Below are 21,079 nucleotides of genomic sequence, written 5' to 3'. Positions count from 1 at the left end.
CAGTAACAGACTGCTCAAATATTGTTAGTCTCAGTGGACTATCCAGGCAGGTATCTGGAAGATTTATAGCTGTAAGCAGTCATTTATTGAAACAAAGTGTCTGCTTTACTTTTTCCTCTTATGATACAGAGCAGCCGGTTTCCCTGCTGGTCAGAAAGTGATCTGGGGATGCCAGGGTGTCTTGGCTATAACATTCAAACACACATGAACTCAACAGTGCTTTGAAAATGCAGGAGGAAGCCAGGTGAACACCACTTCCCACAGGAAAATCCTCCACTCAGATTTGACAGTGTTTCTCAGTTTCTATAACAAATCTCAACTTGCACTGCTGGAAGCAGCTAGACGTTCTTGGGTCGTCTCCAACTGATACGAACCCTTCATTAAGAACCAAAAGCAAAGGCAAATAAGGTCAGAATATTTATTCTATACTATCTGTCTCCCACCCACTAAATCACTGTTTTACAGTGCGTTGGCCAAGATTCTCGCATCTCCTTGTTCACATAAATGTACAGCCATGACACAAAGGGGAAGAGCGCGACCACCACTGCAGCAGTCAAGCGAACTCCAGCCAGTGGGTTCCTAGAAAGAAGCAAACACAACGGAGCTCTTTCAAATCAATCTGCTATGAAACACTCCCACCTGGCTGCTGTTAAAAAGACAGCAAGGAACCTTTGGCCACTCTGATGCAGCTCCAGTAGGTGCAGTAGCACAGTCCCTTCCCACAGAGGCACCATGTGGCAGCAGAAGTTTCTGCCACCTCATAAACCAGGTAAATAAATAGATAAAAGCACCCTAGTTGCTCAGAGGCATGTGTGTTTTTGCCAGCACAAAGGTAGTGTTTGGCAGATTGGGGATTTTCCTGCTCCCAGCTAACAGGAATTTAGCAAAACAGCTGTAGCACAGTGCTCTGAAGAGGCTGGAGGGGGGGAACATGTGGAGCCACTGCAGCCACCCAGAGCCCTGTGCACCTCCGGTGTACAGAGGGGACAGCAGCACAGAGACCCTCACTGGGAAGTTCCGTAACTTGGGAGCAATAGCAGAAATGGCTTTGCAGTTCATTAGCAGTTGTGGCCAACACTCCCTAGGCTGTTCCACTGAAGGGGCACGCTGTCCTTGTGCAAATGGAGGCTGTCCCCTGCCATTATGGATGGGGAGCAGAAAACTTTCATATTCCTTTACTCCCCCATACAGACTTGTACAAGATCCCCCAGGCTGTCGCACCAGCTAGTACTGCTTAGGTATCTGAGAGAGTTCAGGCAGTGAGAGGAAGCAGGAAACCAAGCAGCCAGAACAAACTGAGAAGCTCTAAGCATGAGATGTGAACATGTGGATGGATTTCAAAGAGAAAAAAGGAAATAAAACTTACTTAGCTGAACTGCGACAAAGCCTCATCCACACTGCAATTATCACCAGACCAAACAACTCTCTAAAAAGCCAAACAACAACCAGGTCAGAAAACAATACAAGCAGGTGTTTATTAAAAATATATATAAATAAATACAAGTTTTGCCTCCAAACCAGCACTGTTGCTCCTGTGAGTTCAATGTATTTTACTAGGATTGTAACTGTAAAGGTATTTACACAGAGTAACTTTGCTTTCCACCACAAAGCTACAAACACATGTGACCCAGCTATACATCTGCTTCCACTTTTTGTTCTGTTGCTGAACTTCTATTCCCCAGCACATTTCCCTCCTTGACACAGAGCAAAGCAGCATCCCAGTATTCCAGACCATAAACAGCCACAGTGCTTCACCTCAACACTGTGCAAGCACCTACGTGAGGCCACAACTGAATGTCCAGGTGAGAAATCCTCCCTCCCTCGTCCCTGGCAGTCACAGCACTCAGCAGCCTGTGCTACATAAATAAGCATGTGTTGAAAACACCAGTTCCCATTCCTGCAGCTCCAGCAAGAGCACCCAAAGCTGTTTCACTGTGCCAGTGCCCTCCTCTTTGAAAGCCAGAAGTTCACCCACTAAAATCTATGTGCCACAACCATGCAAGCAATCAGGACTGCTTACCCTCCCTTTGTCCAAGAACCCCCTGTCTGGAACACTATGGTCACTTCTGCTTGGTTTGATTACCCTGGACCAAGAGAACTCACTGCAGCAGCCCAGCAGATAAAGTTTAGAAGGTGACCACCGAAGGAGATGGCCTGGAGTGCTGAGTTCATGCAGGGGGATTCACGACTTACCGGCCTTCTTCTTCATGTAAAATGTTTCCTTGAGCATAAGCAAACAAAGAGCAAGCCAGGGCAATGGTCCCAATGATACATCCAGCAGAATGAAGGTCACAGAGGCTCCTCCAGACACCATTACCTGGGGAAAAAACAGACTGGCAGCAACTGCAATGTCACATGAAGGAAACCTATAAATCAAAAAGCAATTGAGTCACTAAAAAAAGATGCCTCCAGCAAACACACACACACACACACCTTAGGCAGGAAGGCTGAATTAATACCAGCATCTCTATGATCAGGGAAATCTGTTCAGAAGTGCTGATGAAAACAAACACTAGTGGGCTTGGAGCTTGCTTCCTTGGCAGCAGCACCTCAATGAAGAGTTTCCTGTTCTCTCCAGTAAACACAAGAGGCTCCAGCATTTGACATACATGGGAAAAAAATCACGGAGTGGAGCACAAAGGGGAGTTCTCTTAAGCAGGAGGAACAGTCTTTCTGGAGCTCCAGCCAGAACCAGATGCTCAGCATGACCCAGAGGACACCACAGGCCAGGGGAGCAGCCCCAGCTCCCTGCCAGCCTCAGGGGCACAGAGCAACCACCACCCTGCAAGAAGCCTCTTCCTTCACACCCCGTAATAAGCCTCTGCCTGAGGTTTGCCTCTGATGATAAGCATCACTGCTGATACCTCTGCTGATCTTTAAAAAGAAAACTATAGATGATGTGAAGTATCTGGATGGGCCCAAAGATTGCTGTGGTTTTCCATGTCTATTCCCAGACACTAGTGGGAGGAGATGGGCAAAACCTTGGTGCTTGACCCCTCCAGGCAAGCATTAAAGATGAGCTGCCAAGATTCAAGGGCTCAGCATGACCCGGCATTGTAATTGATTTCCCATCTGGCTGAAGTTACTGCAGCTCAGCAGAGGCAGAATTTGGGTCTTCCACAGAGTGGAATGGCAAAATGTCCCTGGTGAATGTACATAACTGTGCAGCCATACAATAGTTGTGCTATTTTAATCTTTATTTTCCACACATCTTGGCACAAAAAAAAAATACATGTGAGTTTAACATGCAAATTCTCTCGACCAAATGCCATTATGTTGAAGTTACACCTATTACACAATAAACCTCCCCTGCAGCACTGATAAACCACTGGCAAACAACCCTCATGGGTTTTGGCTTGATGAATGCTTCATATGCTTCATGTAGCCAGAATGCTGAAAGGCTGCAATGGTGTGATCTGTGACAACAGCATACACTCCTGAAGGTTTTCTTTTTTTGGCATACGTGTAGTTTAGTCAGAGTAAGGATCCATCCAGAAAAGACCCACTTCGTGCATACAAAATGTCAGGTTTAAAGTTATTTCTACTGGATGAAAACACAAAAAAAAAAACTAACTATTTTCCAGAGGCCTGGACCAAGTCTGATCTGATTCTCTCAACATGTGGTGTGGCGTTAGATCGCTTAGTGTATGCCCTTGGAAACTCAGCCACAGCACTGAAGCCTCTATCTAACAGGTCCCATCTCTGTCCGTGCGCTTTGAGGGGCAGCTGCAGTACTTGATACTTAACACGACCTTTAGCTCTTTCTGTGCAGAGGTCAACTGCTCTTCTATGAGGCAGATAAGCAAAACCACAATTTACATCAGGGAAACAAAGCGTATTAATGTGCTAACATCAACACCAGAGCCAGGCTTGTGCTCTGCTCAGACTTTGAGCACTGGAACCAGGGTGCAAAGGTAAGATCACCCCTGCAGCTGCCCTTTATCGAGGGCTCCTCCACTCACCTATTCATCCAACTGATGACTAGCTTTTGTAGAAGCAGGTTCCACAGATTTTTGCCCTCAAGATATATTAGGACATGTTTCTTAACTGATTTTAATCTATAATTCAATAGATGAAATTTGGTTTTGAGCAGAGACTGTTCTGCACACTGATGTCATACCTGTTATTGAAGGGTTAATGCTGACAAGCAGCGTCAGGGCAGCTGGCACTAAGTAGACAACCTGTTAATGAAATACAAATCTACTCTGTAGCAGAGCTTAGTGAGACACACAGCAGTGCCCATCCACAGCAGTTGCCAGATGTGGGGAACAGCTGCCAGTTTCCCACCCCTGGCATGCCCTGGCACTGCCAGTGCCCATGACCACTGCCACCCACTATCCTGGACCATCGGCTGAGTGCCAGCCCTTGCTCCTCAGCCCCTTGGTTACCAACCACCTCCTGCAGTGCATCTTGATTACAAGGAAAGCCCCAGTGGGGCTTTCCAGTCCCCAACCCTCCACCTACACTGGGCAGCTCCACTGGGAGCAGGAGCCGCGCTGGGCTCCCCCACACACGGGATGTCCCCAGCACAAGGGACAGCCCCTACCACACAGCCCCTGTGCCGCTCTGCTCCAAGCCACGCACACGGTGCCACGGCTGCCAGGCTGCTCCTGTGCCCGAGGAAGGGCTGGCAAAGTAGACTGGGAACTGGAGGGTTATTCTCTGATCTCCCCTTGAGACCGAGGCAGCCCAGTCAAGCTGACAGGGACAGGCCAAGGGGAACGGCTTTAACCTGCCTGAGCGGAGACTGAGCTGAGCTCTTAGGCAGAAGCTCTTCCCTGTGAGGGTGCTGAGGCGCTGGCACAGGGTGCCCAGAGAAGCTGTGGCTGCCCCATCCCTGGCAGTGCTCAAGGCCAGGTTGGACACAGGGGCTTGGAGCAAGCTGCTCCAGTGGAAGGGGTCCCTGCCGGTGGCAGGGGTTGGAGCTGGAGGAGCTTTAGGTCCCTTCAACCTAAACCATTCCACGACTCCATGACTCCAGCCGTTGCTGCAGCAGGGACCGGTTTCCCGGCGCCTGCTTGGTCTCCAGGTAAAAGCAGGGAGCAGGGGAAGGGCCGTCCCGTACTCACAGTCCACAGCCCGGCGTCGGGGTCGTTCACCTGCAGCGGAAGGCGCACACTGAGACCCGGCCGGGGCCGCGCTCCGCGGGGAGCGGTGCGGAGGGGAGCGGTGCGGAGCCCCCTGCCGCCCCCCGCCCGGGCGGCCCCGCTCTCACCTGCACTGCGGCCGCCAGCCCGAAGAAAGCGGCCATAAGGAGGTTGCAGACCCGCCACAACCGCCCCGCCATGGCCATGGCCGCCGGGGAGGGCCGCAGCGCCGGGGCGGAGCCGCTGGCGGGCTCGGGGCGGCCGCAGCCGATACGGGTCAGCGCGGCTCGGTCGCAGTTCCCGGTCGCTTTCCGTCCGGTCCAGGGTCCCCCTTGAGGGGGATGCGGAAGACCTGGAGCGGGTCCTGCGGCGGCGGCCCCGGCCCCGGCCCGTCCGGAGCGCGGGGGACTTTGAGCAGTAGTGAGCAAGGAGGAAGCAAACCGCAGCAGTAACGTGGAACTGCCCCCGGGGTGGCTGCGGAGAGCACAGAGGCGTGCTTGCCTTGCCCGCATCAGATGATCAAGGGACACTGGCCACAGATGGTGGCTTGGAGGGTTTTCACTGGGCAACTCAACGGGAGGGTGGTGCAGCCCGCAGCAGCTGACCCAGCCGGGCTGCATGATCCCCATCCGTGGAGATTTCCAGCGAAACTATCTAGGCAAAGCCATGGCTCACCTGATCTGGTGTGGTGGCAATCTTGCTTCAGTTGGTCTGTTGCACTGAAGACCTCCAGCTGTGCCTTCAGAGCAACACTGCCATGGTTCTGCCAGAATTCATGTGCTTGAAAGAGAATTAGATCTTTGCCCCAGTGAATGCACACCAACAAACTTGTACAGTAAAACTGGCCAGTGGTTATGCAACAGGTAAACCCCTTGAGGGGGGCCCTGCAGCCCCTCCTGAGCTGTGGTAGGAGCACTCAGCACAGCCCATGGAGCCTGTTGATCGAGTCCTTGACCCATGGGCTGACTTCCCAGCTTGACCTCAGAGCTGCCCCATCTCCATGGATCCCACCAGCCACCTCCGAGCTATGGCTGATGATGCTCACCCTCACCAGGCCTGATCCTAACACATAGGTTCATTTCCCAGCTTGACCCCAGGCTTGCCTTGTCTCCATGAATCTGGCTGGTGATCTGGGCTCTCGATTGGATCTGGCTGCAGTCCCTGGGTCTGCCCTGCCTGCCCCGCACCAGGGCAGTGGGACAGCCATTGCCCATGTACTGTTGGCTGTGATGTCCACCCTGTTCTAGTCTGGCTGAGGTCGAGATGGCTGTGGAGCTGCACCATCAGTCACCCAGTGAGCTGGTGGGTGCTGGGGCATGCCTGAGCTCAGAGAGGTCCGTGTAGAGGTTGGGAAGAGCCATGGCCCGCAGTATAGCTGCACATCAGACTGTGGTGGTGACATTGCAGGGCAGGGAGTGCCTATTACTGCTGTTTCTATAGAGTCATAGAACCACAGCCCACTTTGTTTCTGGGCTGGGCTGTTGTTGGTCATGTCATGGGTGAAGGGGAGCCAGCTGGGAGAAACTGGTGGAGATGTATCCTGAGCCCTCGTGCGGTGGGACAGGTCTCATGCTGAAGGGAAGAAGCCACTGAGCAGGCAGAAAGCAGCTTCTCCTGGGCACTTGGGAGGGATGTGGGGGGGTTGGCAACCCTGTGAGCAAGCAGGGTTCAGGGACACAAGAGCGAGAAAGAGCAAAAGGCCTGCCTGTGTCCTGTGAGGACAGGGCAGGAAGGACAAGGTTGATTTACCAGCCATGGTGTCTGGGTCTGTCTTGTTCTTTGCTGCTCTAATTCAAAAGCAATCGGGCTGTAGTGTCTTTTAGAAATATAAAGGAATTTTAGTGTTAGGTGTGCAAAGAAAAGGTCGAGGTTATTCACTTTAAAGCTTTACTAGCTTCCACGAGCAATTCCTATAACTAGCCCCTTCTGCGGACCCGGGAGACTGGCGAGAGCCTCCAGCAATGCTGCTTTCGCCCATAAGAGGGAGGCCGAGAACATTCAGTACCCCTAAGTAGATTTGAGCTGCTGTAAAATCAATTCCTCGCTATTAGATAAAACACTTTCCCTCCTTACGCCTCTCTAGAGCTGCTTCTTAGCCCATTGAAGCCCGAGCTTAGCTTCAGCTCAGCTGTAAAGGACAGAGGTTTCCCATGAGAGTGCTGCAGAGGGCGAGTGCTGCTGGAGAGGGACTCTTCTTCATCAGGGACGGTAGCAACAGGCCAGGGTGTGATGGGCCCACACTGAAACAGGGGAAGTTCAGGTTAGATCTAAGGCAGAAGCTGTTCCCTGTGAGGGTGCTGAGGCGCTGGCACAGGGTGCCCAGAGAAGCTGTGGCTGCCCCATCCCTGGCAGTGCTCAAGGCCAGGTTGGACACAGGGGCTTGGAGCAAGCTGCTCCAGTGCAAGGGGTCCCTGCCCGTGGCAGGGGCTGGAGCTGGAGGAGCTTTAAGGTCTCAACCAGCCGATCCCATTCTATGGATCCTGCAGCAAAGCTGTGATATCAGGAGAGGCAGGCTGTTTCCCAAGAGCCTGTACCAGAAACGTTACTGAGGCATTGACATAGTCACCCATCCCAGTGGCCCTCTCCGTGCCTGTGGACACCAGTGATGCTGCCATGAATGGCCATAGATGTGTTTTGATGGGATCCAAACTGGATAAGGGGCTGCAGGTGGACAGGTGAAAGGCTCTGGGGCTTTGGGGTGTTCTTGGCTCCAGGACCCTGAACTACAGTTCACAGAGAAGCAGCTGGAGATAAGGGCGTGTTGATATGCATGTGCATATGTATGCACAGTTGATATTGTCAAAAGGGCTTTTGGTTTAGTTGTCTTAACTGATGGGCTAGATGCCATGAGCAGGGCAGGAAGGAGCCCACTTTACTGAGAAGGGGAGAAGCCACACATTCACTCATATACTAACTTCAGAGGACTGGAGTCTAAAGTGTTCAGTAGATCGACCTCCTTCTTGTCATTATAATCCTATAGTAGCAACCTTACTCCTACCTTATTGGTTTTATAGACTTCACCCAAATTATCCTGTTTATGCTTTGTCAGATGCTTCCTTAATCCTAATTTGAAGTCCATCTCAATTCCCAGAAACATTCTAGAAAGACTCATTAAACAAGGCATTTGTATGCACCTAGAGTAGAACAAGGGGATGGACAACACACACCATGAACCCATCAGGAACAAACCAGCTGGTGTCCTGGCATGGCACAAATTCTTAGGCATCAAGTGAGAAGTGGCAGATGTCATGTATGGTGGCTTGAGGGAGGGTTTTAACGTTGGATGTCCTGACCCTTTCTTGAGAAGATAAGAATAGGAAGTGCAAAACTGAGGTAATGGTACCTCAGGTTCTAATTATCAGTGGCTATCAAGATGGAAGGGCATATGGAAGGGATTTTTGCAGGGGTCCATTTTCATGCCAGATCTTTTTAATTCCTTCAGTTGCCAGCCTGGATAATTAGCATCTCTTAGTGCCTTATTAAACCTGTGCGTTACTGCAGGCTGTGAAGGACAGCAAAGACAACAGAACACAGCATTAGCTGACAAATGTGAGAAATGACCTGAAACTTATAGGGTAAAATTCAACAGGTACAACTTCAAGCATTACCTTTATGAACAGTGACACAAGTACAGGAACCGGGTGGCTGCAGCTTTTCAAAAGGACTCCAAGGTATAACGGAGAGCAAACTGAACACCAGCAATGGAAAAGGCAAACACCACCCTGGAGTGTATGAGCCAGGAGTAGCCTCCAAGACAAGCTGGAGTAATGTGCCTAGCTAGTAGTGTGCACATCAAAATGCAGCTGAACAGAAAACAAAGTCAGAGGAGGTCAGTGAGGATGCTGGGAGGCACAGTAACAAAGAAAGGCTGAAAGAATTGAGATAACAACTGAGTAGAGAAGGAAGCCAGAGTGAGGAGGGGAAGCATTGCAGTTATCAAGTGTATAAGAGGTCGTTTCAAAGAAGGCCATAGCCATAGCAAATAGGCCATGAAGGACTTCAGCTCAAACAAACCTAAGTTACGCTTTCAGGTAACATTAGGCTAGAGGTGTGCCAGAACAGATTGCTGGGGATGGCGCAATCTCCAGTACTGGAGGTATTTCAGAACTGGTTTCACAGACCTCTGTCAGGACAGGTATTGCTGATACCAAGCTCTGGGTGGTTTTTTTGAGGGGGGAGGGTAAGGCTTAACAGAATGATTTTACCTAATTGTAAGCAAACCACATGCAGGTGGCACAAAGCAGAGGGGGAAGAGCTAGCTGCTGCCACTGTTTGCCAGCAGACGCTGGGTTTCTGTGCCACAGCCTCAAGGAGCCAGCTTTGGACCTGCACTCTTGTATAAGGCCGAAAAGAAAGGAAAATTGTGGAATGTGGTGGTGGGGGGAGGCAATATGCTTTGTGTCAGGCCCTGGGCTGCATCCCCCTCCCCCGGAGTTAAACCCAGCATTTAAGGCCAGTTTGCTGGGAAGAGCCAGGTGGCTTTGGAGCACTTTGGAAAACAGCCGGGAGAAGTGTGAGGGGTGGGGATAAGAACAACCCTTCTCTCTGTCTCTTGGGAGCTGTTTTCAGCCAAAGTTTTTCCTTTGTTTCCTACTTAGGCTACATTACAGCTCTGCTGCTGTGCTTGGCTGTGTCCTGGGGCATGAGCCAGACCCTGACCTGGGCACCTGACTTAACCTCAGACCTGCTTCACTGCAGGAAACTTGCCTGGTTACAGCCATGGGACCTGCCCTGCTCGCCTTGCTGCTGAGGCCACTGCGCTATGCTCCACTCCTGTGACTGCCTCCTTGCAGAGCAGCCACCCCTGGTGCTCCCTGACATTAGGTAGGTAAAGATACAGGGTTGTGAATCTGGCTTTGAGCTAGGTGGTGATGTGTCCCAGATGGGAATATAGGAGGAAAGGAGAAGGGTGCACCTTCACCTTGATATATGTGCATGTGCTGGTGTGTGCTGTGGGGTCTGTGGTTGGTTCCAGGCTCTGGCACTGATGGTTACTCCCCATGGTGCCCACACAAACCACATTAAGGAAGGACTGCTCTTGTGGGAAGCTCTGGGTGCAAGTGCTTCCGTTCCTCTGCAACCAAAGCAATGGAGGGGACAGACTGTATGGAGCTTGGAAAGAGGCAGCAACGTCCCCAGAGAGAGCACAGGCTAGGGTAGGAGCCTGACTTAGGGCAGCAGCCTAAGTGCAAGTAAATAGGTTACTGGGATTTTGGCCTGACCCCATGAGGAAGTGATGGTGTTACCCGAGGCAAAGGAAAGCTGCATCCCTGGCAGGGAGGAAGAAGGCTTTGCTGGACTAGCAGGAGTTGGGAGGATAGAGCAGAAAGAGGGAGATGGTCAGGACCAGGTTTGCCTCCTTCTCCCACCTCCTGACAAAGGAGAGCTCTGCAGAGTGTGCGGTATTCACAGGAGAGCAGGGCTCAGGCAGAAGGCTGGGCTCCTCTTGGGTGTCAGCCCATCGTTTTGACCCTATGGGCAGCTGAGCAGGGAAACCAGAAGACTCTAGGGTGGGAGAAGATGCATTCCCAAGCTCAAAGCACAAGATAAAAGAGGCCTTAGCATGAAGCTAAGGTCTAAATGGGAGCTGAGATGGGGGAGAAAGAAGTAAAAAGGAAGGCCAGAAGGGGAGGCAGCTCCTGCCCTGATCTCTTTCTCCCATTGCATTTGCACTTGCACAAATGGTAACGGTTGGCAGCTTCTGGAGGCACATCCAGTGCATGCTGAGGACTCTGCTCTATCACCACCTTCACGAGGAGGACAGAGAAGCCCGGACAGCAGAGGAACAGGGAAAGTCTGCCTAGCTCTTGGGTGTCCAGCTCTTCCCTCAGTGGATGTCAACCATAAAGGAGGTCAGTGTTATTTTCGTTACACGGGTGAGGAAATGAGGGCTCCTGTAGGGGAAGGGCCTTTCCCAAGTTAATGCAGCCATTGCAGAGAAAGGCCGGGTCCCTGTGGGACCCTTTTCACTGCTCTGATTCCTGGCATGTGCTGTCCCTAGCACTAAAGGCTGTACGTCTGTCAGCTGTCTGGAGTTAGGGGTAGGATCAGAAACAATGTTCTAGAATGAAGAGCAGCAGCTAAGGGAGGAAAGAAAATGCAGAGACGGTGGCACAAAGCGGATGTTGCCCTGGATATGTTGGCAAACACAGGGTACAGTTATGCCCTGTAGTGGCCGGGGAAGAGGTCTCCGGGAAGACAAGAGAAGTTTGCACCGAAGCAGCCGCTCGTGCGGGAGGAAAAGCCATAGGGGAAGGGGAGAAATCCGCTAAAACTGCCGGGCCCAGCCGCGGCCCTCGAGGGGCTGCCGGGGCCGAACGTGTGGGACACGCCGCGGCGGTGGGGCCCGCTCGGCGCAGCGCTCCCGGGGGGGCTGAGGGCGAAGCGAGCGGGCGATGCCGCTCCGGCCGGGCGTGGGGAGCGAGCGGGGCCGCCGCCGCCCAGGACACGCGGCTGCCGGGGCCGGAGGGAGGCAGCGCCGCTCCCGCCCCGCCGCAGCGGCTGCCGCAAGGCGCCGGGGCTGCGGTCGCCCCGCCTGGGAGGGGTTAAGCAGCGGCCCCAGCCCGGGGGCGGACGGGGCGGCTGCGGCGGCGGCGGCTGCTATACGGCGGCGGGGCTCTAGGTGTCCTGCCTGGGAGGGTCCCTGCTGCATTGCAGCCGCCGCGCTGCTCCCTCTCCGCGCACACAATGGCGACTCCCAGCCCCAGCAGCGGCTCCGGCGCCGGCGGCGGGAGCGGGCCGGGCCCGGGCGGGCCGCAGGCGCACGCCGGCGCCAGCAGCATGCAGGGTAAGCAGCCCCGCGCTAGGCCGCGGCCCGGCCGTCGCTTCCGGGCCGGGCGGCGCGCCCCGCTCTAGGCCTCGGCGGGCCGGGCCGGGCCCGCGGAGCGCGGTGCCCCCCGCAGGTCTCGCTCTGTCCGGTGCCGAGCGCGGAGGCGCCGGGCGGGCGCTGCCCCGGGCGGGGACGGAGGGTGGGCCGCTGGGCCCCGGCCTGGGCGGGCCGCGGCTCTGGGGACCCCTTCGGGCGCGGCCGGCCGGAGCGGCGCTGCCCCCCGGCGCGGAGCTGCGGTGCCCCGCGGGGGGTGTGTGCGAGGATCGGTCCGGCCCCGGCGGGCTCCGCTGCGGGCCTGCCCCGCCGCTCCCTGCGGCTGCCGCCTTCCCCCGCGCCCGGCTTCGCTCGGCGGCTCCCCGGGAGGAAGGGCGGCCCCGGCTCCGCGGCTGGGGCTGCTGGCGGGTGGCCGGGTCCCGAGCCGCTGCCCGTGCCCCGTGCGGCAGGAGGGAGGAGCGGGGCGGGACAATGGCCGGCAGGCCGCGGCTCTGGCTTCCTCCGGCCGGGGACGGTTTTGCGGCCTCCCCGGGGTGACCCGCGCAGGCCCCGTCCCCTCGCCGGCAGCCCCGCGGTGCTGTGGCCGGGCCCGGGTTTGCGGCCACTCGGCCGGGGCAGGATGGCTCAGCCCCGCCGCTGGCCCCTGCGCTTACCTGCGCTTCCTAAGGCAGGTGTGTGGGAAGAGCGGTTCAGCAGTGAACTTCTGCTTCGGTTTGGTTTTCTTGCGATGGAAATGTACGGTGCTAGAGCGGGGTCGTGTTGCCAGGTTCCCGTCTGCACTTGTTGATGCCGGAGCCGTCTTGCAAAAACGGTGGGTGTTTTGTTTTTTAAAAAGGCTATAGCAAACATCTTGGAGATTTGCTTTGGACTATTGGAAAATCCCCTCTGCTTGAGCAGCATTTTAGGCTTTGTTAGGCCGAGGTGATGCAGTGCTGGGGTTTTATTTAGTTTTCATTCATTTAGTACAGGGATGGTAATACTGAGCTGTTTGCCCTGTTTGGGGAACTTTCTTTTTTAATAGAAGGAAAGGTTGCACTCGCAGCAGACAACGTTGGTCACAGTTGTTTGCTGTAGTTCTGCTAGGACAGAAGGCACCGAGACTGATGGCACCTGTTTGGGCAGAGAAGTGGTGGTACAAACTGAAGAGTTTGGTGTACTTGGAATAAAAAGGTGCGTTTTTTGCTGGTTGCAGCATTCCTTGTGTGAAGCTCTTGTGCTTGCTGGATGGAGGAGCAGGTACCTGCTGGGCCTGGGGAAGGTGATGGTATCTGTGTTCACAGCTTTGGAAAACCTGAATCCCAAACCTTGTAAATTAAGTGCATGGAGTAAAAAACACTTGACCACAGTATATTAGGGTTGTTGTGGTAAAACAAGCTATCGCCTTGCTGCAGTGCACTTACAGTCCTTTGTGTTGCTCCTGACCCCCGTTTTTCCTGTCTGTGAGATGTTCCCCTGAATCCTGCATGTCCTCAGGGCTGAGAGTTGGGTTTGCACCCTGACTCTAGGGCTGGTGATGCCCTGGTAAGCTTGTGATGGTGCAGTATCTGCATCCCTGGTTGGGTGGAGGAAGGGCAGTTGTTGGTTTAAAGTGCCTATTTAAATACGAATTCAGGACAGCAGGGCCAGGTTGGTGATATCCAGGTGATTGTGGTGGGAGCTGGTGTTGGGGTGGTTTTGGTTCAGATGCCGTGGGAGAAGCCGAGTGTAGGATCTGCGTGGGCTTGAGAGCAGCAGGTTGGTGAAGCAAGTTCTGGAGCAGCAAGAAGCTCCATCCCAGGAGGAAAGTCCTCTGCCAGGATCCCTCTGCTGCCACATAACCCCTGTGCAAAGCTGCTCACAGAGGTGCCATGGCCTTGCTCCCTGCTCTGTCTCCCAGCATGTGTCCTGCTGGCTCCCTGCTGAGGCCAAGTCAAGCTGAGCTGCTGCAGAGCAAACCCACCACAGTGTGGTGAGTGTTCCACAGCTTGGATGCCCAATGCTTGCTTGTGGTGGGGCTGGGCAGGAGCTGGGGTGAGGGAGGTGTGGGAATGCATTGCTGGGTGGGGAGGAAAGTAGGCAGGGCTGTGTCAGTCTGGGTTGAATTGGCCGAAACGCTGCCGAGGTGGGGCGGGGAAGTCATTAAGCTGGAAACAAGTAATCAGAAAAAAAAAAGCCGCCCGAAGTTTTGCTCTGTTAATTTTCAGCCAGAAGCAGTCTCTGACCTGGCTTGTGCAACTGCTGCTGCAAGGGAGGTGCTGGGACAGGGAGAGGGTGGGCTATCTCCTACAGCTTCCGCCTATGCCCACCACAAGGGGCTGAGGCAGTGCTCCTCTGGACAGCCATCCATTGCTTCTGGAGAATGCGCGCAGGGCACGTTCTTGGGCAGGCTGAGGTGAGAGCCTCTCGCTGGGGTTTCTGTTTCAGTACAAGGGCCAGTGGTTTTGTAAGGAGTATCTGCTGTTGGAGAGTTTGGCAGGGGCTGAGGGGAGAGAGGAGGCTAGAGGTGGTGGTACAGGGGAGAAGTCTTCATGAAAATTGAGGCCCACCATGCTGATGTCTGAAGCTAGGGCAGCACATCAAGGAGGTCTCGACAGGCCACCCAGTTTTGTTTTAAATTTGATATTCTGCAGTGTTTTTGATGCCCCTCCAGGTGACAGTGCTGAGACGAAGGGCCGCCTTGCTGTGCTCACACTGGGCTTCATGCATAGCTGTGGTCCTCAAGCCTTGTAGTCAAGTAGAGGGGTTGCTTCAGGCTTCACACTGTTAGTGTTCTGCATGCCCCAGCTTCATAATCATGTCTTCTCGTGGTTAACTGCTCCAGCCGTGCATGCCCATGAACCGGGGACCTTACTTGCTTCCCAGACGTCCCCTGGTCTGGTTGATGGTGTCATGTTCAAGGCAGAGTCACCAGCTTAGAGACAACACAGAGCTGCAGTTCTCAGTGTTGGAAATAGGTTCTAGTTTATGATCTTTGAAATTGCTGTTTGTTTTCTGGGTGCCAGGGCCTGCTGCTGCTGTGAAGAACTGTTGTCCTTAGTTATGTGTAATGCTGGAGCAGTCCTGCATGTGTAGCCTGCTGGGTGTTTTGTGGAGAAAAAGGAGGTTCTGTAGGAAGCAGGATATCCCACTTGGACAGTGATTTAAAAGAAACCAACACCCAAACTGTAATTGGAGCAGGTTTGCATTTCTCTCATAGCCAAAGTTAGTGATTGTCTTTACTGCTGCCATTGTTTGAACAATGGTAGTGTGGAATCTGCTGCCATTGTCTGAAGGATGGTGGTGTGGAATCTAGACATGTAATGAATTCCATGACATAGGAAGTATTTAGATTGTATTGCAACCTGTGGAGTCAGTCATGCTACCTCTAGTGCCAAGCAGGAGCTGGAACTGCTCTTAACTGGCCTTCACAGATTCAGCTCCTGCATCCAGCATTCAGGAAGACTGGAGGCAGCTGGGATTTCATAGAATCATAGAATGATTTGGGTTGGAAAGGACCTTAAGATCATCCAGTTCCACCCCCCCCTGCCATGAGCAGGGATGCCTCACACTTGAGCATGTCACCCAAGACTCTGTCCAACTTGGACTTGAATTCTGCCAGGGATAGAGAATTTACCACTTCTTTGGGCAGCCTGTGCCAGTACCTCACCACCCTTACAGGGAAGAACTTCTGCCTTGTATCTGACTTGAACTTCCTGTGTTTTAAGTTTGAAAACATCACCTTTTGTCCTATCACTACAGTCTCTGATGAAGGTCCCTCTCCAGCATCCTTGAAAGCCCCTTCAGACACTGGAAGCTGCTCTGAGGTCTCCACACAGCTTCTCTTCTCCAGGCTGAGCAGCCCCAATGTTCTCAGCCTGTCTCCATACAGGAGGTGCTCCAGCCCCTGATCATCCTCGTGGCCTCTTCTGGACTTGATTCAACAGCTCCATGTCCTTCTTATGTTGAGCACACCAGAACTGTACACAGTATTCCAAATGGGGTCTCACAAAAGCAGAGGGGTCACTTGGTGAGGTACTTGCTGCTTGCTGTGCTCTGGTGTCTTTCTGAAGCAAAGCGTATTACTGTGGGTGTCTTTCTGAGTGTACGTGATTATTCAGATGTATTGGGGTGGGAATTCGCATCCTGTTCAGCTGGAATTCGTGATTCCTGGTTCCATTCACATGTGTGGTCCTGTCTGCTCCCAGCATTGAGGTCTTTGCCCTCTCTACCCCACTCCAGCCATATACCTTTCTGTTTTCAGCAGAAATCAGAGAAGGTCCATATCTGGTTAGAGTCCTCACTGTATAGGGCAGGGAACCTGAGGGGAGAGTTGCCCAAAGGGTCTCTGAGTGCATCAAGCACTCTTGCCGTTGGGTGCCATTTGTGCATTGGTGACTTACTGGAGCTGGGAGGTGCGTTTCTGCCTATGTATGAGCAACTTCTGCTCTGTTCCTTTGTCTGCCCAGTGGAAAAGAGCTGCTGGGAGGCTCTTTGAGAGGTCAAGAATTGTTGGTGTTGGGCAGAGGACAGAATTGGCAAACACTGTGGTGGACTTTGTCAGTCACTGCGGTCAGATGAATTTGGTGTCAGGGTGTAATCCATGTTGTGTCTTTGGGGTAATCACAGTTATTCAGCCATCACTGTAAAAAGCAGAATATTACTTGAAACCATTTGTGGGCATCGCTGTGGCTAGTACAGGGGTTCAGTAAGAGGTACTGTAACTCCTGTATCCTCCTCCTCTTTGTGTTGCTGTCTTTGTGGGTGCAAGGAGTGGCTGGAGCAGCTCTTCTCCCCACTGCTGAAGGTGTTCCTTGATCCAGGCCCAGCTGGAGGAGGGGAACGAGATGTTGATGCCTCGATGCTGAGATGTTGGATGTGCTGGATCATGGTGTGGGCACTATCAAAAGGCTGGTGTGTGGACTTCCATCTGTTAGCAGAGGGGCAGAACGGGTGGAGAAAGTAAGAAGAGCTCCAGTAAATGTGGCAGTTTGCTCAGGGAACCTCAAAGAGGGGATTTGGAAATGAGAAGACAGTGGAGAGGTGGAAGGGTTGTGAAGCAAATGGAGCAGTAAGCAAGCAGCAGATCGGGTATGAACCAGTGTATGAATGGCCAAGTAAAATGAGACATATGATGTAGATAAGAGAACAGTTAAGATGTAAAAGAATGAGAAAATAAAAGAAGGGACAAGAGGGGAGAATTAATTAATCCTTGTCCTCAGTAGTTGGTGAAATGTGAACTGTCTGCCACTGTATTAATGACCTGCTCTTACTCGAATGCAGGCAAAGCAAGTTGTTTCTCCAGAAGGTGGGCGCTGGTTGAGTACAGCCAGAAAGTGACTTCACAACAGTGGCCATGTCACCGTGCACTGGTGCAAGCTGACACTGCCAGGTCTGTCACGTTGATGGCTGCATGGCTACTTGGACGTGTTTGCATTTATAATGGAAAGTAAAGATAGTTGTGTGATGAGCAAAGCAGTGTATTTCAGTTTGTTCATGCTGACTGGTTTATTCCTATATGGTGGCTGTGCAGGGATGTGGGTGACCATATCTGCTCTGTGTTTGAGTCCACTTAAGCATGTAGGACTGTAGGTATATGGTTTTGCACTTCAGCTTTCCATTTTGGCTTAGTTGTAATCAATTGACACTCTTAATATAGAATTACTGAACAGTTTGGGTTGGAAGGGACCTTCACATCTCATCCAGTCCGACCCCCTGCAGTGAGCAGGGACATCTTCAACTAGGTCAGGTTGCCCACATCCAGCTTGGCCTTGAATGTCTCTGGAGGTGGTGCATCCACCACCTCTTTGGGCAACCGGTGCCAGTGTTTTACCACCCTCAGTGTAAAGAGTTCCTTCCTTGTGTCTGTCCTGAATCTCCTCTTTCTGTTTAAACCCATCACCTCTAGTCCTGTCTATTCATAGGTGTGTATTAAGTGAAGCATTGCTTACAGGAGTCTTGTGTAACCACAGCAAGCTCTGCATGTATCAAATGAACATAAACACCTTGTTAGCATCGTACAGCTGGGATGTGATTGCTGCCTTTGCAGTCACATCTGTTGGACGTAGGCTTGGTAAGAGTTTGTGTGTTGAAAGTAAAACTGGAGATCCGCTTCCCTATGGGAGGGGTCTGGAAAGAAAAACTGCATGAAAGCAAGAAGCTGTGTGGAGTGTTTGTGCACTGCTCTGCCCTGCAGATGTCCAACCAAGTATCACTGTAGTGATGTTTATAAAGAAGATACAAAAATCCCTGAATGGATGTGGTGCTTCTGGCATCCCCTCAAAGGCTGGAGCACACTGATCTGGACCAGCTTTTCAAAGGTGCTGGTTATGTTCCCAGATCTTATGTACCTTGTTTGCAATGGACTGTGTTGTATGAACAAATGTTTTGGGGATTCCTGTGTTGATCCTCATCATCTATGGTTGGTCTGTAACATCTTTCACAATGAGAAAGCCAGTCCCTATAAAGATGCCAGTTCAGGGGAAGCTGTGTCTTTAAGTCAATAGGTCCAGTAGTTCCTGCATTAATAAGTTGATTTGGTTTGTTTTATATGTATCAGTTTGGTGTCTGTTACCAGTTGCAGTCCCTGTGCAGTCACTGTGCTGCTTACTTGGCCAAGTTCTTCAGTAAAGCAAATCCTACACCGTATCACGAGGATGATCAGGGGCTGGAGCAGCTCCTGTATGAAGACAGGCTGAGAACGCTGGGGCTGTTCAGCCTGGAGAAAAGAAGCTGCGTATGGACTTCAGAGCAGCTACCGGTGTCTGAAGGGGTATGTAAGAATGCAGAGGGGGATTCTTCATCAGGAACTGTAGCAATAGGACAAGGGGTGAGGGGTTCAAACTGAAACAGGAGATTTAGGTTGGATATAAGGCAGAAGCTCTTCCCCTGTGAGGGTGCTGAGGCGCTGGCACAGGGTGCCCAGAGAAGCTGTGGCTGCCCCATCCCTGGCAGTGCTCAAGGCCAGGTCGGACTGGGCCTGGAGCAACCTGCTCTAGTGGAAGGTGTCCCTACCCATGGCAGAGGTTTGGAACTGGATGAGCTTCCAACCCAAACCATTCTATGATTCTGTATTACTGAAGTCTGCAGGCATTCCCTGCAGAGGGCTTTGGTTTGTCTTCTAGGTCCTCAGATCCCTTTATATATTTCAGGCTTGTTTGATTGCAGAAGAAAGGTATGAACAGTGGGTGAATGATAGTGCAGTGCCTATCCAGCACTGAAAGATTTCTTCCTTTTAAAAAGGTTTGTTGTAGTAGCTGGATTAATTAATGTGCATTAGTTAACTCATGGTAAATCCCGAGAGAGAGACACTTCACCCCTGTTTCTTCAGTTCAGCTAGGAGATAACTAGAATATTGTGTCTCTGCTAGGCTTTGGCAGTGGAATAGCTAATGCATCCCTCCATATGCACATGCCACTTGTAGGTGATGATGGCACTTCTGTTTGGGGGTATCTGAAACAAAAGCTGCGAGGCTCACCCCTCTCAGTTTGCAATGGACTTGGATGTTTAAGGTGGATGTTAAAAGATCAGAATAGTTGATTATCAGGAGCAAAGTGCCCTACATTATTTTGAAGGTGCCTCGGGGTTAAGGCATTGTCCATAAAGCATGTAAGTGCAGGGAGGGAGTGTTTCATCTTCCCCTGGGATGGGGTTGCAGGAGGGATTTGTGCAGCCTTGAAGCCCTCTTTGATTTTTACCTGGGGGTTCTGGTTGTCTGAACAAGACACAGTAATTTTTGCAGTGAGTCTGCACCCGCTTTTACCCCCACCTCACCTCCTCGTACCATTGCCAAATTGCTGGACAAGGTCTCTCTGTTACAGATCTTTTCCCAAGTTAGCTAGGTGTACCTGTATAGAAACTGTATGGAGGCAGCTTGGAGAAGTGCCACAGCAGGAGGTACCATGTATGGCAGCCCCTTGAGGGGGTATTCCTGTGTTAGAAGCTTTGTATTGACTGCAGGTGCTGGTGTGGATGTACATTTCACATATGTGATCTTTAACATTTGGAGCTCCTTAGCCAGGTCACCCAGTGGGCATCTCCCTTGTTGAGGCTGTGCTGGTCCCTTTGCCTGGTGACTGGTCCCGTTTTGAGAGCTCCCCTGAGAGGCAGAGTGATGCTGCAGGGGTGGGAGGACGGAGGAATCCCACCTTCCCAGAGGCAAGCAGAGAGCATGGTGTCTTGGCTCCATCCCTCACTTGTGCTGTACAGGCATGGTGTGACACTGGGTGTATGCCAATCCCAAATCTCATGCCCACTAAGCTGTGAGAGTTGGTTGCTGTCGTTGGGAAGCAGGACCCATCGCAAGCTCTGTTGGGTGCTGATACAGCGTTGAAAGCCAGATAGTGCTCATAGCTGACATGGTTAGTGGTGGATTTAGCAATACTGGGGTGAAGGGAGAACTTGAAGGTCTTTTCTGACCTGGCTGATTCTATTATCCTGGTGCTGCTGGCAGGGCAAAAGTGTGTGTGATGTCCAGCCAACAGCCTGATGCTCCTAACTCACTGAGGAGCTGCTGCTGCCAGAACTGTTCTGTGGCCTCCCCAGCGCTGTCTTTCCTGGGTGCAGCGTTTTCCTCTCAAATGTGATTAATGCTCTGACTCTGGCTGCTCATTTATGTCCTCACAGTAATCCTGTGCTGGCATGTCCTGAATCTTTGAGACCCAAACCCAACACAGCAAACATTCTGTGATGATGTTCCTCAGCTGGCTGATTGCCCACACTGTGGAGCAGTGCACCAAACTGCAGGTGTAATAGCAGTGGGGTCAAAATCTTGCTGTCCGATTGGGGATCGTGTGGGTTTAGCAGCCAGTATTGATTGCTCTATGGCAGCTGAGCTGATGAAGTTTGGGTTGCCTTCATCGGTGGTGTGGACAATGGGCTTGGTTTGGCCATTTGGCTCCTGTTTTTCTGTGTTTTGGGGGATTTTTTGGGGTGTGTATGTTTTTACTTGTCAGGAGTCAAGCAAATTTCCCCAGTTGCACTGCGCTGACAGCCCACAAGTGTAAGAAATCTGTGCTCTGGTGTGCAGTAACCCTATGAGTTCGAAGAGCACCGTGTTGCAGCCAATGAACTTCCTGCCTGACTTTAATCCCAGGGTTTTGCCTTCACAGTAACTGTTTCTGACTGGATAGGTCTTTTTCCTGAGACCCTTCTTGAATGTTGAAGGGAAGACTGCAGTGGGACAGACTAGAACTAATGATTGTGATTTAATATG

At 52.2% G+C, this 21,079-nt stretch overlaps 2 protein-coding genes across 8 annotated transcripts in view; one reads left to right on the top strand and one right to left on the bottom strand.

Moving 5' to 3' along the window:
• Positions 1–404: 404 nt before the first annotated feature.
• On the bottom strand, positions 405–5,747 carry TMEM220 (transmembrane protein 220). Of its 4 annotated transcripts, XM_065693285.1 has the most exons (6): positions 5,216–5,572; positions 5,070–5,099; positions 4,121–4,181; positions 2,194–2,317; positions 1,367–1,426; positions 405–579 (listed from the first exon to the last, which is right to left on the bottom strand). In XM_065693285.1, the coding sequence occupies exons 1-6, from the start codon at positions 5,291–5,293 to the stop codon at positions 447–449; spliced, it is 486 nt and encodes a 161-aa protein (XP_065549357.1). In that variant the 5' UTR covers positions 5,294–5,572; the 3' UTR covers positions 405–446. The 4 variants fall into 4 exon arrangements, with proteins under 4 accessions (XP_065549357.1, XP_065549359.1, XP_065549360.1 ...); XM_065693287.1 differs by lacking the exon at positions 5,070–5,099 and having other exon boundaries at positions 5,216–5,595; XM_065693288.1 differs by lacking the exons at positions 405–579; positions 1,367–1,426; positions 2,194–2,317 and adding an exon at positions 2,324–3,544 and having other exon boundaries at positions 5,216–5,747.
• Positions 5,748–11,627: 5,880 nt separating this feature from the next.
• MAP2K4 (mitogen-activated protein kinase kinase 4) overlaps positions 11,628–21,079 on the top strand; it is a 75,766-nt gene continuing 66,314 nt past the window's right edge. The window contains exons 1-2 of one of the 4 annotated variants that reach the window (XM_065693365.1): positions 11,628–11,789; positions 11,859–11,874. In XM_065693365.1, the coding sequence (XP_065549437.1) occupies positions 11,775–11,789; positions 11,859–11,874 (31 nt within the window). In that variant the 5' untranslated portion in view covers positions 11,628–11,774. Of the gene's footprint in view, positions 11,875–12,552; positions 12,722–21,079 lie in introns of those variants that run through there. The other 3 variants (XM_065693364.1, XM_065693363.1, XM_065693366.1) reach the window with 3 other exon arrangements.

This window comes from Lathamus discolor, chromosome 13, assembly GCF_037157495.1.
Source record: "Lathamus discolor isolate bLatDis1 chromosome 13, bLatDis1.hap1, whole genome shotgun sequence".
In the NCBI taxonomy this organism is placed as follows: domain Eukaryota; kingdom Metazoa; phylum Chordata; class Aves; order Psittaciformes; family Psittacidae; genus Lathamus; species Lathamus discolor.
Note: the sequence above shows the minus strand (reverse complement) of the source record. Positions and strands in the feature narration are given on the sequence as shown.

What these genes read in the sequence shown, in the direction of transcription:
- TMEM220 (XM_065693288.1), bottom strand. Translation starts at nt 5,716, where the DNA reads ATGGGGATCATGCAGCCCGGCTGGGTCAGCTGCTGCGGGCTGCACCAC. An exon ending in GGCTGGCGGCCGCAGTGCAG is followed by an intron (nt 5,100 to 5,215) that starts GTGAGAGCGGGG and finishes CTTCCGCTGCAG; the next exon opens with GTGAACGACCCCGACGCCGG. An exon ending in CCGACGCCGGGCTGTGGACT is followed by an intron (nt 4,182 to 5,069) that starts GTGAGTACGGGA and finishes TTTCATTAACAG; the next exon opens with GTTGTCTACTTAGTGCCAGC.